Source organism: Emydura macquarii, unplaced genomic scaffold (genome assembly GCF_026122565.2).
Source record: "Emydura macquarii macquarii isolate MOO-44397 ecotype Brisbane River unplaced genomic scaffold, CSIRO-AGI_Emac_v2 contig_2063, whole genome shotgun sequence".
Taxonomy (NCBI): Eukaryota; Metazoa; Chordata; order Testudines; family Chelidae; genus Emydura; species Emydura macquarii.
Window position 1 is genome coordinate 409,388 of NW_027132200.1, and position 19,851 is coordinate 429,238.

At 41.9% G+C, this 19,851-nt stretch overlaps 1 protein-coding gene across 4 annotated transcripts in view; it reads left to right on the top strand.

Moving 5' to 3' along the window:
* The window catches only part of MYOM2 (myomesin 2), a 146,232-nt gene that overhangs the window by 96,216 nt on the left and 30,165 nt on the right, over positions 1–19,851 (top strand). For 3 of the 4 annotated variants that reach the window (XM_067558437.1, XM_067558436.1, XM_067558438.1), the window contains one exon: positions 17,351–18,379. In XM_067558437.1, the coding sequence (XP_067414538.1) occupies positions 17,351–17,698 (348 nt within the window). In that variant the 3' untranslated portion in view covers positions 17,699–18,379. Of the gene's footprint in view, positions 1–17,350; positions 18,380–19,851 lie in introns of those variants that run through there. The other variant, XM_067558440.1, reaches the window with a different exon arrangement.

Sequence of the window (19,851 nt, forward strand, 5' to 3'; positions counted from 1 at the left end):
AGTCCTGACACAGTGGGCTGGGTGGGGAGGCAGCAGACCCGGTAGCAGAAGAGAGGGGGGAATGCTGGGGATTTCCATGGAGAGTGAAGGCACTGGTGCTGCATGGTACCTCACTCTGGGCTGCACCCTAACCTGGCATAGTTGTTAATAAGCAGCATCTGCCAATATCTGTATCCCATTAACATTCAAGTCAATAGAGCAGGATCAGTTCTTGGCAAAATGTTGCTATTAACTGCAAATTGTTAATATTGGGGCTGCTGTTAAGTGGCATCCTCTGCAGAGAAAATCAAGGACCAATAGGTCGTCGTCGTCGTCTTCTTCTTCGAGTAGTGTCCCAATGGGTGCTCCACTTCAGGTGCGCATGCACCTCTCAAGCTCTGGATCAGAGATTTTTCTGTCTTTTTTTTTTTTTAAAGGCAAACCTAATTCCAAGGTCACAGAATTTGCTGTCATTTTTCAAAAGTTATATGTCTAGTCCTCTTTAGTTGCAAAGGAAATCTTCCAAATGAAAACTGGGTGGGTAAACCTCTGCTGTGCCGTCATAGAGAGCCTGAAACAATAAGTCTAAGAGTTGTGAACTTCTTTCATCACACTGGGATGTTGACTCTGAAACCATAATGATAGCTGCCAGTACCTGTTTGGCCAATGCATGTGCCCTATGCCTTCTTGTGGAAGATAAAGGCTATATAGGGATGGATGGGCAAACCACCCTTAGTTCCTTCTCTATTGCCTAAGCCTGAGATGGAGCTTTAGCATGCCCACACTGAGCATGCCTGAGCTGTTTCATATTTTTCTTACAGTAAGATTAGTTCGTATAGTTAGTTGTTAGAAGTAGTTGTAGTTAGTTAGTAAGTGTTAGTAGTAAGAGGAGAGTTTTGGAGTTTTTTTTCTCTCCTCTGTCTCCTTGAGGAGCCTTGTCTTCCTGGCAGAGCATGCGTGGTTCACCAGGCTTCAAATGCTGCCTCTCCTACCCAAAGTCTATAACTGTGAGCAATGGCTTATATAAGGGCAGGTCTACACTCCAAATTTACATCAGTGCAGCTGCAGCATGTCTGGTGAAGATACTCTAAGCCAACAGGAGAGAGCTCTCCTTTCAGCTTAATAACTCCACCTCTGTGAGAGGCGGTAGCTATATTGGCAAGAGAAGCTCTCACACTGACATAGTGTTGTCTACACAGGGAGTTAAGGTTGGTCTAACTACATCACTCACGTGTGTGGATTTTTCACATGCCTGAGCAATGTAGTTGTACTAAAGCAAGTATTTAGTGTAGACCAAGCCTAAGTGTGTCTGTTGTTTGGGGGAGTTCCACATCTCCCAGTAGTGCAATTTCTGCCTAGCCCTCAGGTCTAGGGCTAAGAAGAACAGGGAGATTAAGCTCAAATTGTTAATGATGGAGCATTTGCTTCAACTAGCATCTGAGTCAGGTCAGGGACTCCCCACAACTGTCTCTGGAAAGAACCAAAACCCCTCCAGCTTTGGGCAAGCTTCCCCTAAGAAGGGAAGGTTGTTGGAGGTTTTTGAGGGGGCTCCTAAAAAGAGGAGTACAGACTCTCATCTGAAGAAGCCAGCTCCTAAAATCCCAAGTCCCCCAGGAGATCTATTGTCTCTGAAACCTCGACCTCTTAGCTCGGTACTGTGGGGACAAAGGACTCTTCCCCCAGTATTGGCAGAACTGGAAAGTCCCAGAGCTCAAGGGAAAGACATGGCTCTCACAGGCCTTTGGTACCCTTTATCAGAGACAAGAAGGGCAAGCAAACACCATGGTTCACCAGGGCAAGTCCTGCCATTGGCATCTACCCAGTCAGCACCTTCTGTTCCGAACAAGCAATGGCCGTAGAATCCAGTGGTACCTACATTGGTACACATGCCATCAACAGTACCGTCAGCTTCAGCTACTGTGTCTTCTGCTATTGCATCAATACCAACTCCTTACTCAGTACCTCAAGAGTTTGGATATGTGAGAGATCTGTCTATATGGAAGAGCTGGGATCCCAGTTCCTCATTAGTACCAAGCATATTTCAGAACCAAGACCTCAGTCTCCAGACTACTACCAGCCCCTATAACGCAGGACTCTCCACCCATATCTATGGGGGCTTCTCCACTGGACAAGTTGAGGAGGAGGAAGGAGACTCTCAGCCGGTCTCTTCTATTTCAGTCCAGGGTTCCCCACCATATCATGTCAGGAATCCATTCTTTGACAGTCACAGAAGATCACGACTATCATCAAGGGTGGAGGAACCAATTCTGCATGCCACCCCCACTCCCATATGGGTCCCCCCAATGGCCGTATGGGGATCCCTGGGCTGCTTACCAACTGCAATTCTCCAGATCACCAGTACCATTTTAAAGAGAGACTAGGGTTGTTCAGTCCTCTCCTCCGCAGCCAGCCCATTCCACAGGAGGAGACGTTTGAGGAACCGAAGGTCAGGGAGAATAAAGAGTCCACGCCTCAAACATCCATCTCATCCATCTCAGATGAAGTTGTTATGCCTCCTTCACCTTCCCTGGCTAACAATTTTTCGCAATTTCAAGACCTCATAAAGAGGGTAGCTAACATTCTTCAAATTCCACTCAAACAGGTCAGGGATTCACAGCACAAGTTGTTGGGCATCCTACAGTTAGCAACACCTTCCAGAGTTGTGTTACCCATCAACCAGGCACTCCTGTATCCAGCGAAGCCTGGGTGGGGTAAGCACCTGCTACTGTTCCATCAGCGGATAAAAAGTATTACGTTCCTCATAAAGAATCAGATTTTTTGTTCTCCCAACCTTCACCTAACTCCCTAGTAGTGGATGTGATAAATGGGAGGGGCAGACAACACTTCTCCAGGTCTACTCCACATGATAAGTACCAAAAGATACTGTACCTTTTGTGAACTATCAAGTGTCATGGCCAAATACAATTTCACAAACAATAATAGATTGTCAGCCTTTATTGAACAGCTGCCACAGGAACATAGGTAGCAATTCCAATCCATCATTTCAAAGGGCCAATTACTGGCCAGGACTGCTCTTCAGGCATCCTTGGATGCTGCAGACACTAGTTTGACATCCATTTCTAGAGCAGTAGTTATGCACAGGGCATGGCTCCAGCTCTTGGGGTTTCTGAGAAAAGAATAGGATACTCTTGAGGACCTCTTTGATGGTCATAAGCTTTTATTGGAGACCGCAGATGAGTTTTTCCATATGCTGAAGGACTGTAGGGCCACTTTACATTCCCTGGGCATGTGTGCACCTACAAATAAAAGATGGTTTACACATCTTTTCACATACTGCTTAGAGTTTGTGTCCTGTTCAGTCCTCTGGATTCCATACATCCACCAAGCCACCAGGAAAAGACATAGGTTTCAGAGAAAGAGGGCTAACCACCCATCCATCTTCAAATCAGCAATTTTGTTGGGCTGGTGTACGGTTTGAATCCTCCCACATCTCTGGTTTTACAGCTGCATCAATTTGCCCCCACCCTCCTTTTGGAGACCACCTTTCCCATTTCCAACATGAGAGGTTGATGACTACAGACAAGTGGGTCATAGAGGTCATAACATCAGGCTATACCATCCATTTTATATCTCTCCTACCCTTCCACTCCTCTTCCCTGTCCTTCTTCAGGGACCTTTCTCACCAACTTGTATGAAGACAGGAGGTGAACTCTGTTCTCTGTATAGGAGCAATAGAGCTGGTTCTTCCCCCCTCACAAAGATAAGTGGTTTTACTGGAAATATATCCTTGTACCAAAGAAGAATGGAGGGTGGAGACCAATCTTAGATTTAAGACTTTTAAACAAGTTTGCAAAGCCTCAAAAGTTCAGGATGGTGACTCTGGCAGCTATAATTCCTTCACTGGAAAAGGGGTATTGGTTTTTGTCCCTTGACCTACAAGATGCCTACTTCCATATAACATACATCCTATGCACAGGAAATATCTACGATTCACTTTAGGTCAGGATCATTGCCAGTACTGCCCTTCATTCTGTCATCAGCCCAAGAGTGTTCTCCAATGTCCTGGAAGTAGTGGCTGCTTATTTCCAACAGAAGGTGATCCTGGTCTCCCTGTATCTTGACAACTGGCTACTTATGTGCTGTTGTCATGAAGCAATGCTATCTTCCACCCAGACAGCCCTTGTTCTGTTCTAAGAGTTGGGTCTTCAGCTAAATGTAAGGAAATCCACATTTACAGTAAGGAAGATACATTTTATAGGACCTTCTTTGGATTTGTCGACAGCAGGGCCTACGTATCCTTAGTCAGTTTCATAACCTTGTCAGGGTTGGCACAGATAATTCAGGGGTGTCCTCAGACTACTATAAGGAACTGTCTTTAGATCCTGGGACACCTGACAGCTTGAATTTCTGTGACCGATCACACAAGCTATGCCTCTGCTGCTTTCAAAGTTGGCTCCACATGACCTATTCTCCAATCAGACACATGTTGGACAGACAGGTGACATTTCCTGTACAAGTGAGGAACTCCCTTGATTGGTGGAAAGATCAAATCAACATCTGCACAGGCATTCCCTTCTGTTGCCCATCACTAATTTTAACAGACACATCATTGTTGGGATGGGGAGCTCATCTCAATGCTCTCGTGATTCAGGGTAGACTGACAGCTCAGGAAACCAATCTTCACATCAATCCGTTGGAGCTCAGGGCTGTCAGGAATGCTTGCCTCCATTTCCTATCTCTCATCAGGGGCAAATAAATCAGGGTCATGATGGACAATGTGTCCTGCATGTTTTATATCAACAAGCATGGAGGAGCAAGAGTTCCCTTTCTGTGCCGCAAAGCCATGAATCTATGGAACCTGGTGCATAGCACATCAGATCCAAATTTTGGCAGTCTACCTGCCAAGGATTCAGAACAACCAGTGTTCAGGAGATACTTCTCATAGGACTATGAATGGGAGCTAGACCCTCAAGTCCTCCACAGCATATTCCAAAGATGGGGTCTAGGATGGAGTGAATCATTTCATCACCTCCAGAAATAAGTGCTCTCTTTTTTGCTCAGAAGGGGACTTTGCCACCTTTCTTTGGGGGATGCTTTTCTTCTGTTCTTGAAGAAGCGTTTGCTCTTTTGTTACCCTAAAACTCCCAGACCTACAAGACCTTAAGCTGGCTTGGGTATACTAACCATACCATTCCCAGACTTACTTCTATAAGTGGGTAATTACTGTGGTCTGTCCTAGGGGATTTACAAGAGTTTACCAGGGGTTCCTGTTTATAATCACTGCAAAACTCCCCAGAGCTGCCTGCCTTAGTTTACCCTTGAGAGGACAGGGATACAGCCCTCTACTCAAAAGATTGACACTTAAACAATAAATTCTTCGAAAACAAATGTATCTTTATTAACTACTAATTCTAATACAATTGGTTTTCAGATAGAAAGCCATGCAGTAAAACATATTGAAATAAGCCGCTTAAGACAATACAAAACACTTTAAACTATATATGGTATCATTACACAAAATTCTAAGGTTGCAATACAGCATTTATAACACAATACAGTATCCCCTTAGCATTAGCTACAATGTTATCAATACTTAACTGGCGGCATAACAAACATACAAAGTAACAGCACATAACAAAGAAATCCCACATACATATGTATAAATCTTTAGCACTCTGTAATATCAAATTATTACATTATGGCAAGCAATACACACATGCATACAGTAACATTATAGTAATATACTTAACACTACTACTAATGTGATTATAAACTAACATGCTTTGAGTGCTGGCCAGGCAATCATAGAATGGGTGGGGAGATCATTCAAACTGCAGGCATCCAGCTTTATTTACAGTCATTCCCATACATTCCTGAGGAAATATCATATTTACTCCTCCTTGATTTAATCCCTCTGATTCAGCTGGGATCTTTCTGTTCTGTCAAGGGCCTTCCCTGTCACTTCTGCTGGTGCTGCTGTTGTCCAGGTCTGCTGCTGCTCAGATCTTCTTCAACCATCACAATCACCCACACCCAAACCTGTCAGTTCTCTGCCTTATATACAGATTTTCTGACCTTTACAGATCCTTATTGATTGGTTGCTTTCTTAATGTCAGTCAACACCTCCTTCCCACAAAGGGGTGAGATCATGTTGAGCCAATCAATTGCCCACTATGCTAATCAAGCTCAGACCTCCCCCTGCTGCTCCTCCTCCATAGTGATATTACCTTTAACCAATCAGCTGTCTGATGTGTTAATGAGCTTCACTGGTTTACTCCAAACCTGAATCTACCCTGCTCCACCTTCTCACTTACCAACCCCTCCCTTCAGGTATCAGGAGTGAACTTTATCTCACCCCATCCTGCCTTCCTGTTATTGGTCAGTTTCTCAATACCTCCATTTTGCTTTCTACTCCCTCTCTACCTGATGACCTCATCAGCCACCATTTTGATTTCTATCTAAAACTTACTCTAAACTATCGTTAATTACTACTTATCAGAAACCTTAAACTTGAAACTAACTATGTTACTATTCATGGCTAGTCATTATGATACGAGCATCACTTTTGTTCTCCTGATTAAAACAGATAAAATCTTCACCAGTTTTGCCCCTCTCCACCTGCATTTTTAAGCTGTATGGCTCTATAATTAAATGCTGTTTCTGGTGCTGAGCATCTTACAAGAGATTTTTAAGATGATCCAATTCATATATCACTGTCTGTTTCCTCCAACTCTGCTAATACTCAATGTGATGAATAAATTTGGATAGGATAGGACTGGGGTTATCCTCTTTGTAGCAACCTGGCTGAGAGAAACTTGGTACCCTTACCTGCCTCATCTATGCATCCACCTACCACTCAAGCTCCCAACCACTCCTTGTCTACTCTCACAAGATGTGGGTCATGTGCTTCACTCTACTGTAGGGGTTTTCTGCCTGCAGGCATGGTTCTTTGAGGATTCATGGGGCTAAAATCCTCCTGCTCTGAGGAAGTGCAACAGGTGTAACTGAATAGTAGGAAGAAGTCAACCCATACTACTTACCTGCAGAAATTTAAAAGAATCTCCATTGGTGCTGTCATTGCCACTTCTTGCCTGTATCTGTGCCTCTTTCAGTCATCCTGGTTTATCTGCTGGATCTGAAGATATCAGCATTATCAGTTAGCTCAGTTAAGGTCCATTTGGTCACAATATCAGCCTTTCATCTGACTATACAAGGGTTTTCCATATTTGCTCATCCTGTATCATCTAGGTTTATTAAGGGTTTGGGTAACCTCTACCACTAGACTAGAGACCCCTCTCTGACTTGGCATCTCAATCAGGTATTGAATTACCTTTATTACACATCCAGTGGGACCTCTGGCAACCTTTCTCTACTCCTTTTATCTATGAAGAGGGCCTTTTTAGTAGTCATCATGTCATTTGATAGAGTGGGGAAGATTGGTGCCTTGATGGCAGATTCCCCCCTTTTTGGTAGTCTTCAAGGATAAGGTTTCTTTACACCCACATCCTACATTATTACCTAAGGTTCTCTTGGAGTTCCACTTTAAGTCTTCTATTCACGTAACGCTGTTTCTCCTGCAGCCACATAACTCTCTGCAGGAATCCTGTTTTCATACCCTGGATGTTAGAAGGGCACTTGCCTTCTTCTTGGTTAGGACCAAGTAATTTTGAAGGTCGTCCTATCTGTTCATCTCCTTCACAGATAAACCCCAGAGATCCACGATTTCTGCTCAGAGATTATTGAGATGGATATCTGGATGTATTGCCACTTGTTATGAGACTGCAGGGGTTCATCCTCCTGAAAAGATGATAGCACATTCTACCAGGTCAAATGTAACATCCACAGTATTGCTGAAGAATGTACCTATGTCTGAGATATCTGCTCTGAAGTTGCCTGAAATGGAGCAGCCATAGGCACACTGCTCAAAGAAGAAGAGGTTACTCATCTTGTTCAGTAACTGCAGTTCTTCAAGTTGTGTGTCTCTATGGGTGCCCCACCATTCCTTCTCTTATGCTTTGGACTGCTCTCTGTGGAGATGTTCAAGTGGAGAAGGAACTGAAGGTGGTTCACCTGCACATTCCTATATAGCCTCAGTGTTGGGCATGAGGAGGCATAGGGTGCATGCATGGCCCAAAGAGGCATTGCTAGCAGAAAAATGCACGCCCATAGGGGGACACATCTTGAAGAACTGCAGTTACTGCACAAGGTGAGTAACCTCTTACACGAATTTGTGGGTGTGCATATATTAAAAACAGAAATGGCCCCCAAGTTTCCCAACAGGCCTTAGCTGGTTGGTGCAGTAGAAGCTTGATGAGAAGGGCTGGTGTCTACTGGGGGAAGTGAATGGCTGTCTCATTTGAACGGAGTGGATCTCTGATGGCCCTTGAGCCCCATCTATTCTCCAACTCTGGATGCAGGAGAAAGAGGCCTACCAGGCTCAGTTGGCAGTCAATCCTTGTAGATGCAGAGCAGTGTCGGGGGCTCAGTCTTTCCATCGTAAAGCTGGGGGCTCTAGGTTGGTTTCAAGCCCAGTGCTTAATTTGTAAAGAAAGAGGTGCCGGGGCTCAAAATGGCATCCTCCACACAATGTGACCTTGCATGCATCATACATGGAAGGGCATACCTTCTGCCACTTTGAGAAGAAGGTCCAGGTCTGAGTCCCAGCAAGCCCCTGTAAAATATAAGCTCTGACAAACCTTCTAGCTGCGAGAAACAAAATGGCATCTTCTTTTCTGCAGAAAGAGCAACTCCTGGGCTACTTCCCCTTCAGCTGCTGTAATCCAACTCCCTACAACCAGCATTTTCTCTGCAGAAACACCGTTCCTGTCTGAGCTTAGCTCTCAAGTCAGGGCAGTCCCAGCCATCTGTAGGCTATCTGGGGCCTCTCAGTTGGGCTCTTGGCTCAGCCCCAATAGACAGGTGTTTTGTGCATCTGAAACACAATTGAGACAAGCAGTCTCTGGGTAAATCTACACTTTGAGCTGGGATTGTAATTCCCAGCTCAAGGAGACATACATGCATTAGTTGTGATCAAGCTAGTGTGCTAAAAATAGAGTGTAGCCACGGCAGAAGGAGGGGTAACTACCCTCAGTACAATCCCATGCAAGACCCTAGATTGGTAGGTCCCAGGCCATTTAGGGCATTATAGGTCAAAACAAACATCTTAAGATCAACAAATCAGTAATGAAAAAACTGAGTGCAGCCATTCTTTAATAGGTGAGTGTTCAATTTCCAATGCACACACATGCATGTTGCAGTTTCCTTGCACAAAGCCATGCCTTGAAAAGTCAGGCCCTAAATTAAGGCTGTGTTATATGATTAGTTTAAAGAAACAAAAGTCTTCCATAGGAGGCCTGATGCTCTGAGGAACATCTAGAAGATCAACCCTGGATCAGGGAAGAAGTCATCTCTGCTGTCTGAGATCAGAGAGAAACATCATAGATCGTGGAGAAGTGAAACTTTACATTCATAGGTTTTATTAAGAATTTTTAAAAGAACCAAAAGGGGACAAAGTGAAAGTGCAATCAAGTTACAAAAAGCAGTTACAGCAAAAGGGTGGAACATGATACTAGCATGAGGATACATACACATAAATAAGTTCACACAGGATAACAGGATAACTGACACTTCTAAAGGGAGAACAGAAAATCATAGAATCATGGAAATGTAGGGAGCAAAGGGACCTCAAGAGTGTAATCCTCTGTGCTGAGGCAGGACCAAGTAAATCTAGGCCTTCCCTGACAGGTGTTTGTCCAACCTGTTTTTAAAAACCTCCAGTGACAGGCGTCAGGTTAGTCACATAGAAACAGAGGTATTATAGATGTTAGCAACAACAGCTTTATTGTAAAAAAAGAATGTAGATTGTCTCTAGTTCTCAGTAAAGCTGAGTACTGCAGTATTCTTCATATACCATCACCTAGTGACTAAATGTAATGCAGTTAAATCTTTCTATCAACTCTCCCCTTTTAAATGTTTCTTTTCTGCATTTTAACAATTTTTAAAACTACAATTGTTTTTTTTCAAACTAACTTTACATCTCAACACACGTCTACCTGTTACTCATCCCTAAAATCATACTGTTTTTTTCAACTATACAGCCAGAACAGATAACTTAGTGACTAGGCTGCCTTTTTTGTTTATTTACAAGGGCTCTCTGAGTCAGGTTTGGAGTAGGAGAATCTTCTCCTCCTGGTTCTTCATCTGCAGTTTGTAGAGTTTGTTCAGTTGATTGCTCATTCTCTGGAAAAAGCTGAAGATGTTGATGGTTCCTGCTGAACTCTCCACCCCCTGTCTCAATAGTCATGCAGTCTTTTTCTTTACAAGAGCAGGAGTTCACCATCTTTTACCTCCATCCACTTTTGACACAAACAAAGATCACCAGGTTCCAAATCAAGCCATTCTCTGAATGACATAGGTTATAGAAGTGTTCATAAGCTCTTTTTGCCTTTTGATCCAATTTTGCTACTCTTCTGAGGTCTGGCCACTTTGGGGGCTGGATTTTTTTCCAGGATTAGAACACTAGTCCTGACTTGCTTGCCCATTAGAAGTTGGGCTGGGTTATAGATGGTAGCAACTAATAGTGTTGATTTGTAGCTCAGAAGAGCAAGGAATATTTTCTTGGCTGTCTGTACAGTCCTCTCAGTCTCTCCATTTGCTTGTGGGCAATGTGAGCTGCTAGTGCCATATTAAAAATCATATTTTGTGTGGAATGACTTAAATTTAGCTGTGGTAAATTGTGGTGCGTTGACCATCAATAGTTGTTCTGGAATAGCAAATGGGTGAACGTGCTCTTTAATTTCTTGATAACACTGTTACATGTTGTATCTTTCAAATATATTGTTCCAATATATCTGGAAAAATATCCACTACAACTACAAGTAGGTAATGATGTCCTCCGAATTCGTATAAATTTTCTGCTAGCCTCTTCCGGGGTCTGTCTGGTAGAGGTGTTATTTAGAGGTGCTTTGCATTGTGTTTGTCTCTGAGTTTGGTAATGTTTGCATGAAAATACTTTATTCTTCATATTCTTGCTGACTTCATATTCTTGCTGACTACACTGACTGGTTGGCCCTTTCACAGCATTTAGTTAATCTTTAATTTCCTTCATGGATGAGATCTAGAATTTCTCCTCTCAAATTGCTTGGGATGACAATGTGATCACCTTTAATTATTAGTCCTTTGGACTCACTCAGTTGTCCTTATACAACAAAATAGTCTATTGTCATGGTCATAGTGGTCTTTAGATAATTGATCCATCCTGTCTGAATGTAACTAAAAACGTATTTGAAGTTGCTTATATGCCCAGGTTGCTTTTTTTATAGCGGGCATAGTCTCCCATTTGACACTGGTCTGTAAACATCCAATTAACAGTTTTTTCACAAATATCCAGTTGCATCCTCGACACTGGCTATGTGTTACTTCTGTTATTGCCTTTGTGAAGCAGACAGCTGCAGAATGTCCAATTTTTTGCATTTACAGCATTTGGCTCCTTTAGCTGGGCAATCACCTCTTGGACTGTGATATTTCCTACATCTTGTGCATCTAATCTGAAAAGCTTTATGTTTTGCCTGGGGTTTACCCCACACTGCCTGAGAATTACTACAATTGCTTTTTGTCGCTGTGCTATATGTCCTGTTGTGATTCTGTTTGTAAGTCACTTCCTCTAGGTTTCTTTCTGGCAGCCACGTGTCTCTGTTTTGATTATTAATTATCTCCGATTGTTCACTTATCTTGCCAGTTCTATTGCTGTGTGAAGGGTTAAATTTACCTTCATTTGCAGTTTTTCTGACAGTCCCTTGTCTAAAATCCCAATCAGTAGTCTGTCTCTAATACAGTCTTCCTTTTTGTCTTTCAAATCAGTTTTCTTCCATGTGAGACAAACCTCTTATAAATGATTTCACAGACTCCCCAGGATTTTGGACACACTGGTAGAAAAATGCTTACTTATAAACCACATTATGCTGAGGTATAAATTACTCATCAAATGTAGCCAGCACCATAACGTAATTTTTCTTATGGCTCTCCTCTCCAAAGCCAAAGGACTTCGATATAATCAGCTTCCCTGCCCATTGCCCAGACTAAGGAAGTACCTTGTACCTCCCCGCTCTCCTCATGGAGATTAGTTGTGATGCGAAAACATGCAAACCACTCTCCTAAACAGGCCGATCTGGTGGTCTGTCGAAGCAGAAGCTCTCTAGGGCATGAAACTTTGGCATTTTAATTAGGGATGTAGAAATTAGTTCAATAAAAAATCCGTTTAATTCTTTTAAAGCCAGAACATTTAAACGGTTAAACGTTGGGGGGAGGTAGCTGCAGCTGGGCAGCTCTTGCTGGTGGGGAAGCACAGAGCTCAGCACGGGGGGTAGTCGCAGTTGGGCTTGCCCCTGCTGGGGTCCCCTCCCCAGTGCTGGGCTCCCCCAGTGCTGGGCTCCACGAGCCAGCCCAACTGCAGCTACCCCAGAGCTGGGCTCCACACCTGCCCCTCGCTTGTGGGAAGCCAGCCCAGCTGCAGCTATTATAATGCAATCTCTTGTGCTAACATATTCCAGTACTTAACTATCCTTATAGTCAGAACATTTCTCTTAATATCTAACCTTAATCTCCCTTGTTGCAGATTAATATGATTACTTCTTCTCCCATCTTCAGTGGATATGGAAAACAATTGATCATCATCCTTTTTATAACAGTCCTTAATGTATTTGAACACTGATATCATATGAATGGTTTTTAAGGTGACCACTATAGTTCAGTAAACAAGAACAGCTCCAAATACACTAGAGTGACAATTTGGGTAATATACATGCACTCTCACTGATTTTTGAATATTGATATATTAAAAAAATCTTCAGTATTGATGGGTTTTGAGGAGACAGTGGTAACTTTTGACATTGTTATCTCTCAAATGCTGCAGTTTACTAAATTATTGCTTAAGAAAATAGTCACTTTTTAAAACTTCTCTTTTATTGTAATAAAGTATAAGGCCTGATCCTGCAAACGCTTACTCATATGGGCTTGTTTTTTAAATATGCAGCAGTTCTGAGCACATGAAATAAGCACCTACTAAATTTTGAATTGTTTTTGTAAGTCCTATAGTATTGAATCATTTAATTAGGGTTCAAGAAAAAAAAATTGTACACACATATACATAATATTACCTTTTCTGGGTCATGAATATGTGTAACTGGGAATCTGAAGTCAGGATGGAGGAGGAGGAATTATATCTGTGGAAGCCACTGGGTTTTTTTTTAGTAAAATGGTGGATGTCTAAAATTGTTCAATGTCTGAAATGTTAGAAATAACTCTGTTGGAGTTAGATTTGTGGGAAGAATGCTAGGGAGACAGTCAAAGGTGCATTATATTTTAAATTAATCACATGAATATACAATTTCTCATATAGGTCTTCCATTTATTCTACTGATGTCATCACTACATATATAGTGTATAGACAGACAGGAGGATAGGATTATAATTCAGAATGATCTGGACAAACTGGAGAATTGGTCTGAGGTAAATAGGATGAAATTCAATAAGGACAAATGCAAAGTACTCCATTTAAGAAGGAACAATCAGTTGCACACATACAAAATGGGAAATGACTGCCTAGGAAGGAGTACTGCGGAAAGGAATCTGGGGGTCATAGTGGACCACAAGCTAAATATGAATCAATAGTGTAATGCTGTTGCAAAAAAAGCGAACATGATTCCGGGATGTATTAGCAGGAGTGTTGTAAGTAAGACACGAGTAGTAATTCTTCTGCTCTACTCCGCACTGATTAGGCCTCAGCTGGAGTATTGTGTCCAGTTCTGGGCACCACATTGGAGAAAGTCCAGAGAAGAGCAACAAAAATGATGATTAAATGTCTAGAAAACATGACCTATGAGGCAAGACTGAAAGAACTGGGTTTGTTTAGCCTGGAGAAAAGAAGACTCAGAGGGGACATGATGACAGCTTTCAAGTATATAAAAGGTTGTTACAAGGAAGAGGGAGAAAAATTGTTCTTCTTAACCTCTGAAGACAGGACAAGAAGCAATGGGCTTAAACTCCAGCAAGGGAGGTTTAGGTTGGACATTAGGAAAAACTTCCTCACTGTCAGGGTGGTTAATCACTGGAATTAATCACTTGCCTAAGGAGGTTGTGGAATCTCCATCATTGGAGATTTTTAAGAGCAGGTTATACAAACACCTGTAAGGGATGGTCTAGATATTACTTAGTCCTACCATGAGTGCAAGGGACTAGACTAGATGACCTCTCGAGGTCCCTTCCAGCCCTATGGTTCTATATATATTATATAAATATATCTAACATAAATGTCTATGACTCTTTCTTGTAAACTATATTTCATATAAAGACATAGACTCCTTAAAGAGTTATTATTTAACCATTAGACAGAGCCTAGATGACTAGAGAGTCTATAATATTAGTTGATTTCACAGTGAATTTATACATCTCCAGTAATATTCTTGGGAGGCCTGCAGTTGAAGTAGTTTGCTCTGCTCTCCCTATGGTGTGTATGGGAAAACTTCAGGGATGTTTTTAAATGTATCATTGTCTGAACATCATGTTAGACTAATGGCTTGTCAGGAGTCTGCTGCAGGCAAGACTGCAATGACAGTCCAACTTACCATCTTCAGACAATGTTACCCTTGGGCTATTGCTGAATCACATTTACTGGTAAGATGGTGGAAAGGTTGCATCTAAAAACAAGGAAAGTTAGGAATATACTTTATGTATATGTATTTTCAGTCTTCACAAGTCTAAATATATGTATATTAGCCACAGCTTAATTAGAGAAACTAAAGTTAAATCTGAAAATGAACCTTTAAACTAGTTTGATTCTTCTATGTGGTGTGGATTCCTCCTCCCCACCCCTCAAAGACCATAGACATGTAGGGCTGTAAGGGACTTTGAGATGACCTCTAGCCCAGCCCCTTGCCCTGAGGAAGGACCAAGAATACCTAGGCCATCCCTGAGAGGTGTTTGTCTAACACTGGAAAAAATTCCAATGTTGGAGATTTCACAACCTCCCTTGGAAGCCTATTCCAGTCCTTAACACTATACTTATAGTTAAAAAGCTTTTCCTAATATCTAACCTAAATCTCCCTTTGTGCAGATTAAGCTGATTACTTTTTGTCCTACTTTCAGTGGACGTGCAGAAAAATTGATTACTATCCTCTTTATAACAATCTTTAACATATTTGAAAGTGTTATTCAACCCTCCCCACAATCTTCTTTTCTCAAGACTAAACATACCAAGTTTTTTTAACCTTTCATCAGAATTCAAGTTTTCTAACCTTTTATTATTTTTACTGCTGTCCTCCAGACTCTCTCCAATTTCTCTCTCTCTTTCTTAAAGTGTGGTGCCCAGAACTGTATGCAGCACTGTAACTGAGGACTTATCAGTGATGAGTAGTGAGACAATCACCTCCCACATCTCATGTATGACAGCCCGGTCAATACAATCCAGAATTGCATTAGTCTTCTTAGCAACTTCATCACATTGTTGAACTAATGAAACAGACTGCCTAGAGAGGTTGTGGAAGCTTTCAAAAGGAGGCTGCATAGCCATCTGTCTTGGATGGTTTAGATACAACATATCCTGTATCTTGGGAGGGGGGGTTAGACTGGATGATCCTTGAAGTCCCTTCTAACCCTATGATTCAATATTCAATTTGTGATCCACTATAAACCTCTGATCCTTTTCTGCAGTATTACTGCCCAGCCTGACATTCCCCATTTTGTAGTTATGCATTTGAGTTTTCCTTCCTACATGTAGTACTGTACTCTTGTTGAATTCAGACCAATTCTATTATTTGTCAAAATTATTTTGAATTCTAATTCTATTCTCCGAAGTGCTTGAAACCCCTCCCAAGTTGGTGTGATCTGCAAATTTTCTAAACATACTTTCATATCACTATTGGAATCATTTAAATATTGAATGACACCCATACAGGACCCCACTAGATACATCCTTCTAATCTGACATTGGATCACTGATAATTACTTTTTGAGTATGATCTTTCAACAAGTTATGTAACCACTTTATAATAATTTCATTTAGACCACCTTTTTCTGATTTGCTTATGGGAATGTCATAGGGTACTGTGTCAAAAGCCTTACTAAAATCAATATATATCACATTTATAGCTTCCCCACATCCAGTAGGCCAATATCCTATCACAGAAGGAAATTAGGTTGGTTTGACATGATTTGTTCATGTCAAATCAATGCTGGTTATTCCTTATAACCCTATTATCTTCTAGGCATTTACAAACTGATTGCTTAATACCTTGTTCCAGTATCTTTCAGATATTAAAGTTAGGCTGTCTGGTCTATAATTCCACGAAACATCTCCTCTCCCCTTTTAAATATAAGTGCTATATTTTCCCTTCTCCAGTGCTCTGGGACCTCACCCATCCTCCGTGAATTCTCAGAGATAATCACTAAGGTTAAGAGTTTGTCACAGTTATTTTTAATAAAAGTCAGAGAGAGGACATGGGCAATAAACAAAAATTCACAGAAGCCGTGACTGCTCCCTGACTTTTACTAAAAATAACTATCTATGACAAATTGGGGCTGACTGGGAGGGGGATGAGGGGTGTGGGAGTCTGGGGGCTAGGGCTGGGAGCACTGGGTCTGCAGCTCTGAGCTGAAAGGGCCAACCTCGGAGGCTACAAGCTCCAGGGGCCCCCACCACCTGCGGCGGCTGGGAGCTGCAGGGGCTGCCAGGTGCAGCTGAGAGCCTCAGCCGTCCGTGGCAGCTGGGAGCTCTGGGAGCCCCTCCCCATTGCCCAAGGGGACTGGGAACTCCAGGAACACCGCCCAGGGGTCCCCCACTGTTGGCTGTGGCTTGGAACTCCGGGTCCCCCCTTCCACCCACCCATGGGGCAAGGAGCTGCCTGGTGACAGCTCATACCCCACATCCCCCAGCTGAAGCAGAAAATGTTGCAGAGGTAGCAGGAAGTCACAGATTCCATGACTTCTGTGACCTCTGTGACATAATCCTCTCCTTAATAATCGCTAACAGTTCCCAGATGGCTTCAGCTAGTTCCTTAAGCACACTAGGATGCATTTAATCAGGCCCTGAGGACTTGAATATGTCTAACTTGTCTAAATAGTTTTAACCTGTTTTTCCCCTATTTTGGCTGCATTCCTTTCTCCTTGTTGTTGATATTAATTGTGTTAAGTATTTGGTCACAATTTACCTTTTTAGCAAAGACTGATACAAAATAAGCATTAAACTCCCCAGCCCTCTTGATGTTGTCCATTATTGGCTCTGCTTCCCTGCTGAATAGAAGAACTTCACTTTCCTTTGTTTTTCCCTTGCTTCTAATGTATGATAAGGGTGGTAACTAGCATAATCAAATAAGCCTTATATTTGACTGATGCCTAACATGATTTTTCTTTTCCTTAGACTTTGAATCTGACCTGTTCTGTATTTGGAAATCCTGATCCTGAAGTGGTCTGGCTTTGGAATGACAAGAAATTTGAACTTAATGAACATTATTCAGTTTCAATGGAGCATGGAAACGTGTCTAGCTTTTCAATCAAGGGAGTGTCCTCAGAGGACTCAGGCAAATATAGTATCAATGTCAAGAACAAGTACGGTGGGGAAACAGTGGATGTCACTGTAAGTGTGTACAAACATGGTGAACAGATGCCTGACATTAAACCTGCCCAGCCTGCTAAACCAAGGGTAATACCAGCACCAGCACAAACCACAGCATCTCCAGAAAAAGAAAAAGCAACCTCCAGGAAGTAAAGTTCAAAAGCCATGTTTGACAGACAAAAACCATATAGATGAGCTGTAGTTGAAGTATTGCTGCAAATAGATAATTGGCAATGTCCAAGGAGGGACTGAGCTTTTGAAGGCATGATTTAGAGACCCCGTTGTGCTACAGTATGGTTCATTTGTGCAATCATTGAAAAATGCAATATGGCACGACTTAGAAATAGCAGCAGGCCCAATACCTGCCATTGGGTTAATTATTAGCAGCAGTTTCTATAATCTTAAAGTAATATAAATTTTGTTGGCTGAGAATCAGTTCCTCAACAACAGAAGTAGCACACTCATTACTCACATGTGGAGCCTCTTTGACTTTGAAGGTAATACTCATATGAATAAGGCAAAAAAAGATGGCCCCTGTAGTCTGTATTTAGTAAGATTGCTATTCTGTAGTGCAAGCTGATCTTTGGTGGCATTCTGCAAATGATCACAGTGGACTTGTTAAAGCATAAATTACATGGTTGTATTTTGTTTTTCTTGCTTTGTGCTGATAAAATTTAAAAAGTCACCTTGTGCTTCTCACTGCACCAAATCACACCTAACTAATTTGGTTTACTCTCTTTCACGGTTTAATTATGGCTTGTTGCATAATTTCACAGCTGGTAGCATGCAGACAATGGATTTTCAATAAAGAAAACATATTATGGTTAATCACAATCACTGTGTGGCACTTACATTGCATTTGCTATTTATGGTATGGGTCAAGATGCAAATTTAAACTGGAATAACAAGACACCTATACAACTGTGCAGTTTATGGGTCTGATCCTGCTCCTGCTAAAGTCAATGACAAAACTCTCTAACATCTCTGGGAGCAGGAGTATGCTATTAGACCCCGATTCTGCAGCCTTAAGCATGTGCTTACTTTGAAGCATGTGAGTAGTCAAATTCAATCAACTTTAGTGGGACTACTCGTGTGCCTAAAATTAAGCATGCACTTGAATGTTGGCAGGATTGGAGTTTTAGGGCCAGATTATCTACACAATTATGGCCCATTGTCCACTCAGGTGGTACAAAGAGGTTCTAATTTTTCCATAAACGCCCAACAGAGAATTTCTTTCTTGGAGGGTAACAAGTATGCTGGATCCAAGCCCTGCACCTGTGGTCTCCTCTCCATGGGGTAGGGTAAGTATCAGGGATGGAGGACGGGAGAGGACATGGTGGAATGGAAATCTGCTATGCAAATACTTCATTGGGTAGGCTCCTATGTCAGTGGCACAACTCAGAGTAGCCAGCTGTAGCTCTAAGTCACGTTGGGGCCACAGCTGGTCCTGAGAATCAGGGAGCCATAACCAGTTCCCTGACGGCCACCTCGTACATCAAGTAGTGCTCAGGTGTGGGAGTGAATGTAACTTTTAGCGTGTTTTACATAACTGGAAAGCCGAAGGTGGACATAAAAAAAATGGCCCACATCCTCAAAGGTCGTTAGCCTCCTAACGCCCACTGAAAACAACAGAAGTTAGATGCCAGATGAGGATCTGGAATTATAAACCAAATCTTGCTTCCATGCCTCATGTTAGTGGTAGAGCTTTACAGCAGTGGAAATGCTAATGTGATCAAGGCAAGCAGGATTTGGCTTGACATGGACAGCTTCGGTATTAAAAGGAAAACTGATTGACAACTAAATTCTTTTTAAAACATGGCTACTTTTCCATGTACCGATTAATGAAGTATGGAGTTCTTGAAGAAAAAAAACTGCTCTTGAAACCATTATCAACTGTGAGAAGCCAGTGTAAAAACAATCATAGAAACTCTGGGAATTAAATATATTTTAATACACATTTTATTTAAAAAAAAAAAGTAACTCTTCTTGAACCATTTCATTTCTTTTAGGAGCTGTGCAGCCTTATGGTTATGAAATGGAGAGGTGAAACATACGATATAGACAACATAGCGAAATGTTAGACAGTGGTCAGAAATGGCTACTTTGTGTGAATCGGTTCTGTATTTATGGAATCAGCATACCTAGTCATTAACTCAGATGACCTAAGAGGAAAAACCGACATTTAACATGATTTAATTAGATCTGGTGGTTCTATAGAAGACAAAAGCAAAGCAAGGATTTATCACTCAAATACCTGCCACAGATAGAAAATGAAATATTTTATTTGAATTTGACATCTCAAGGAT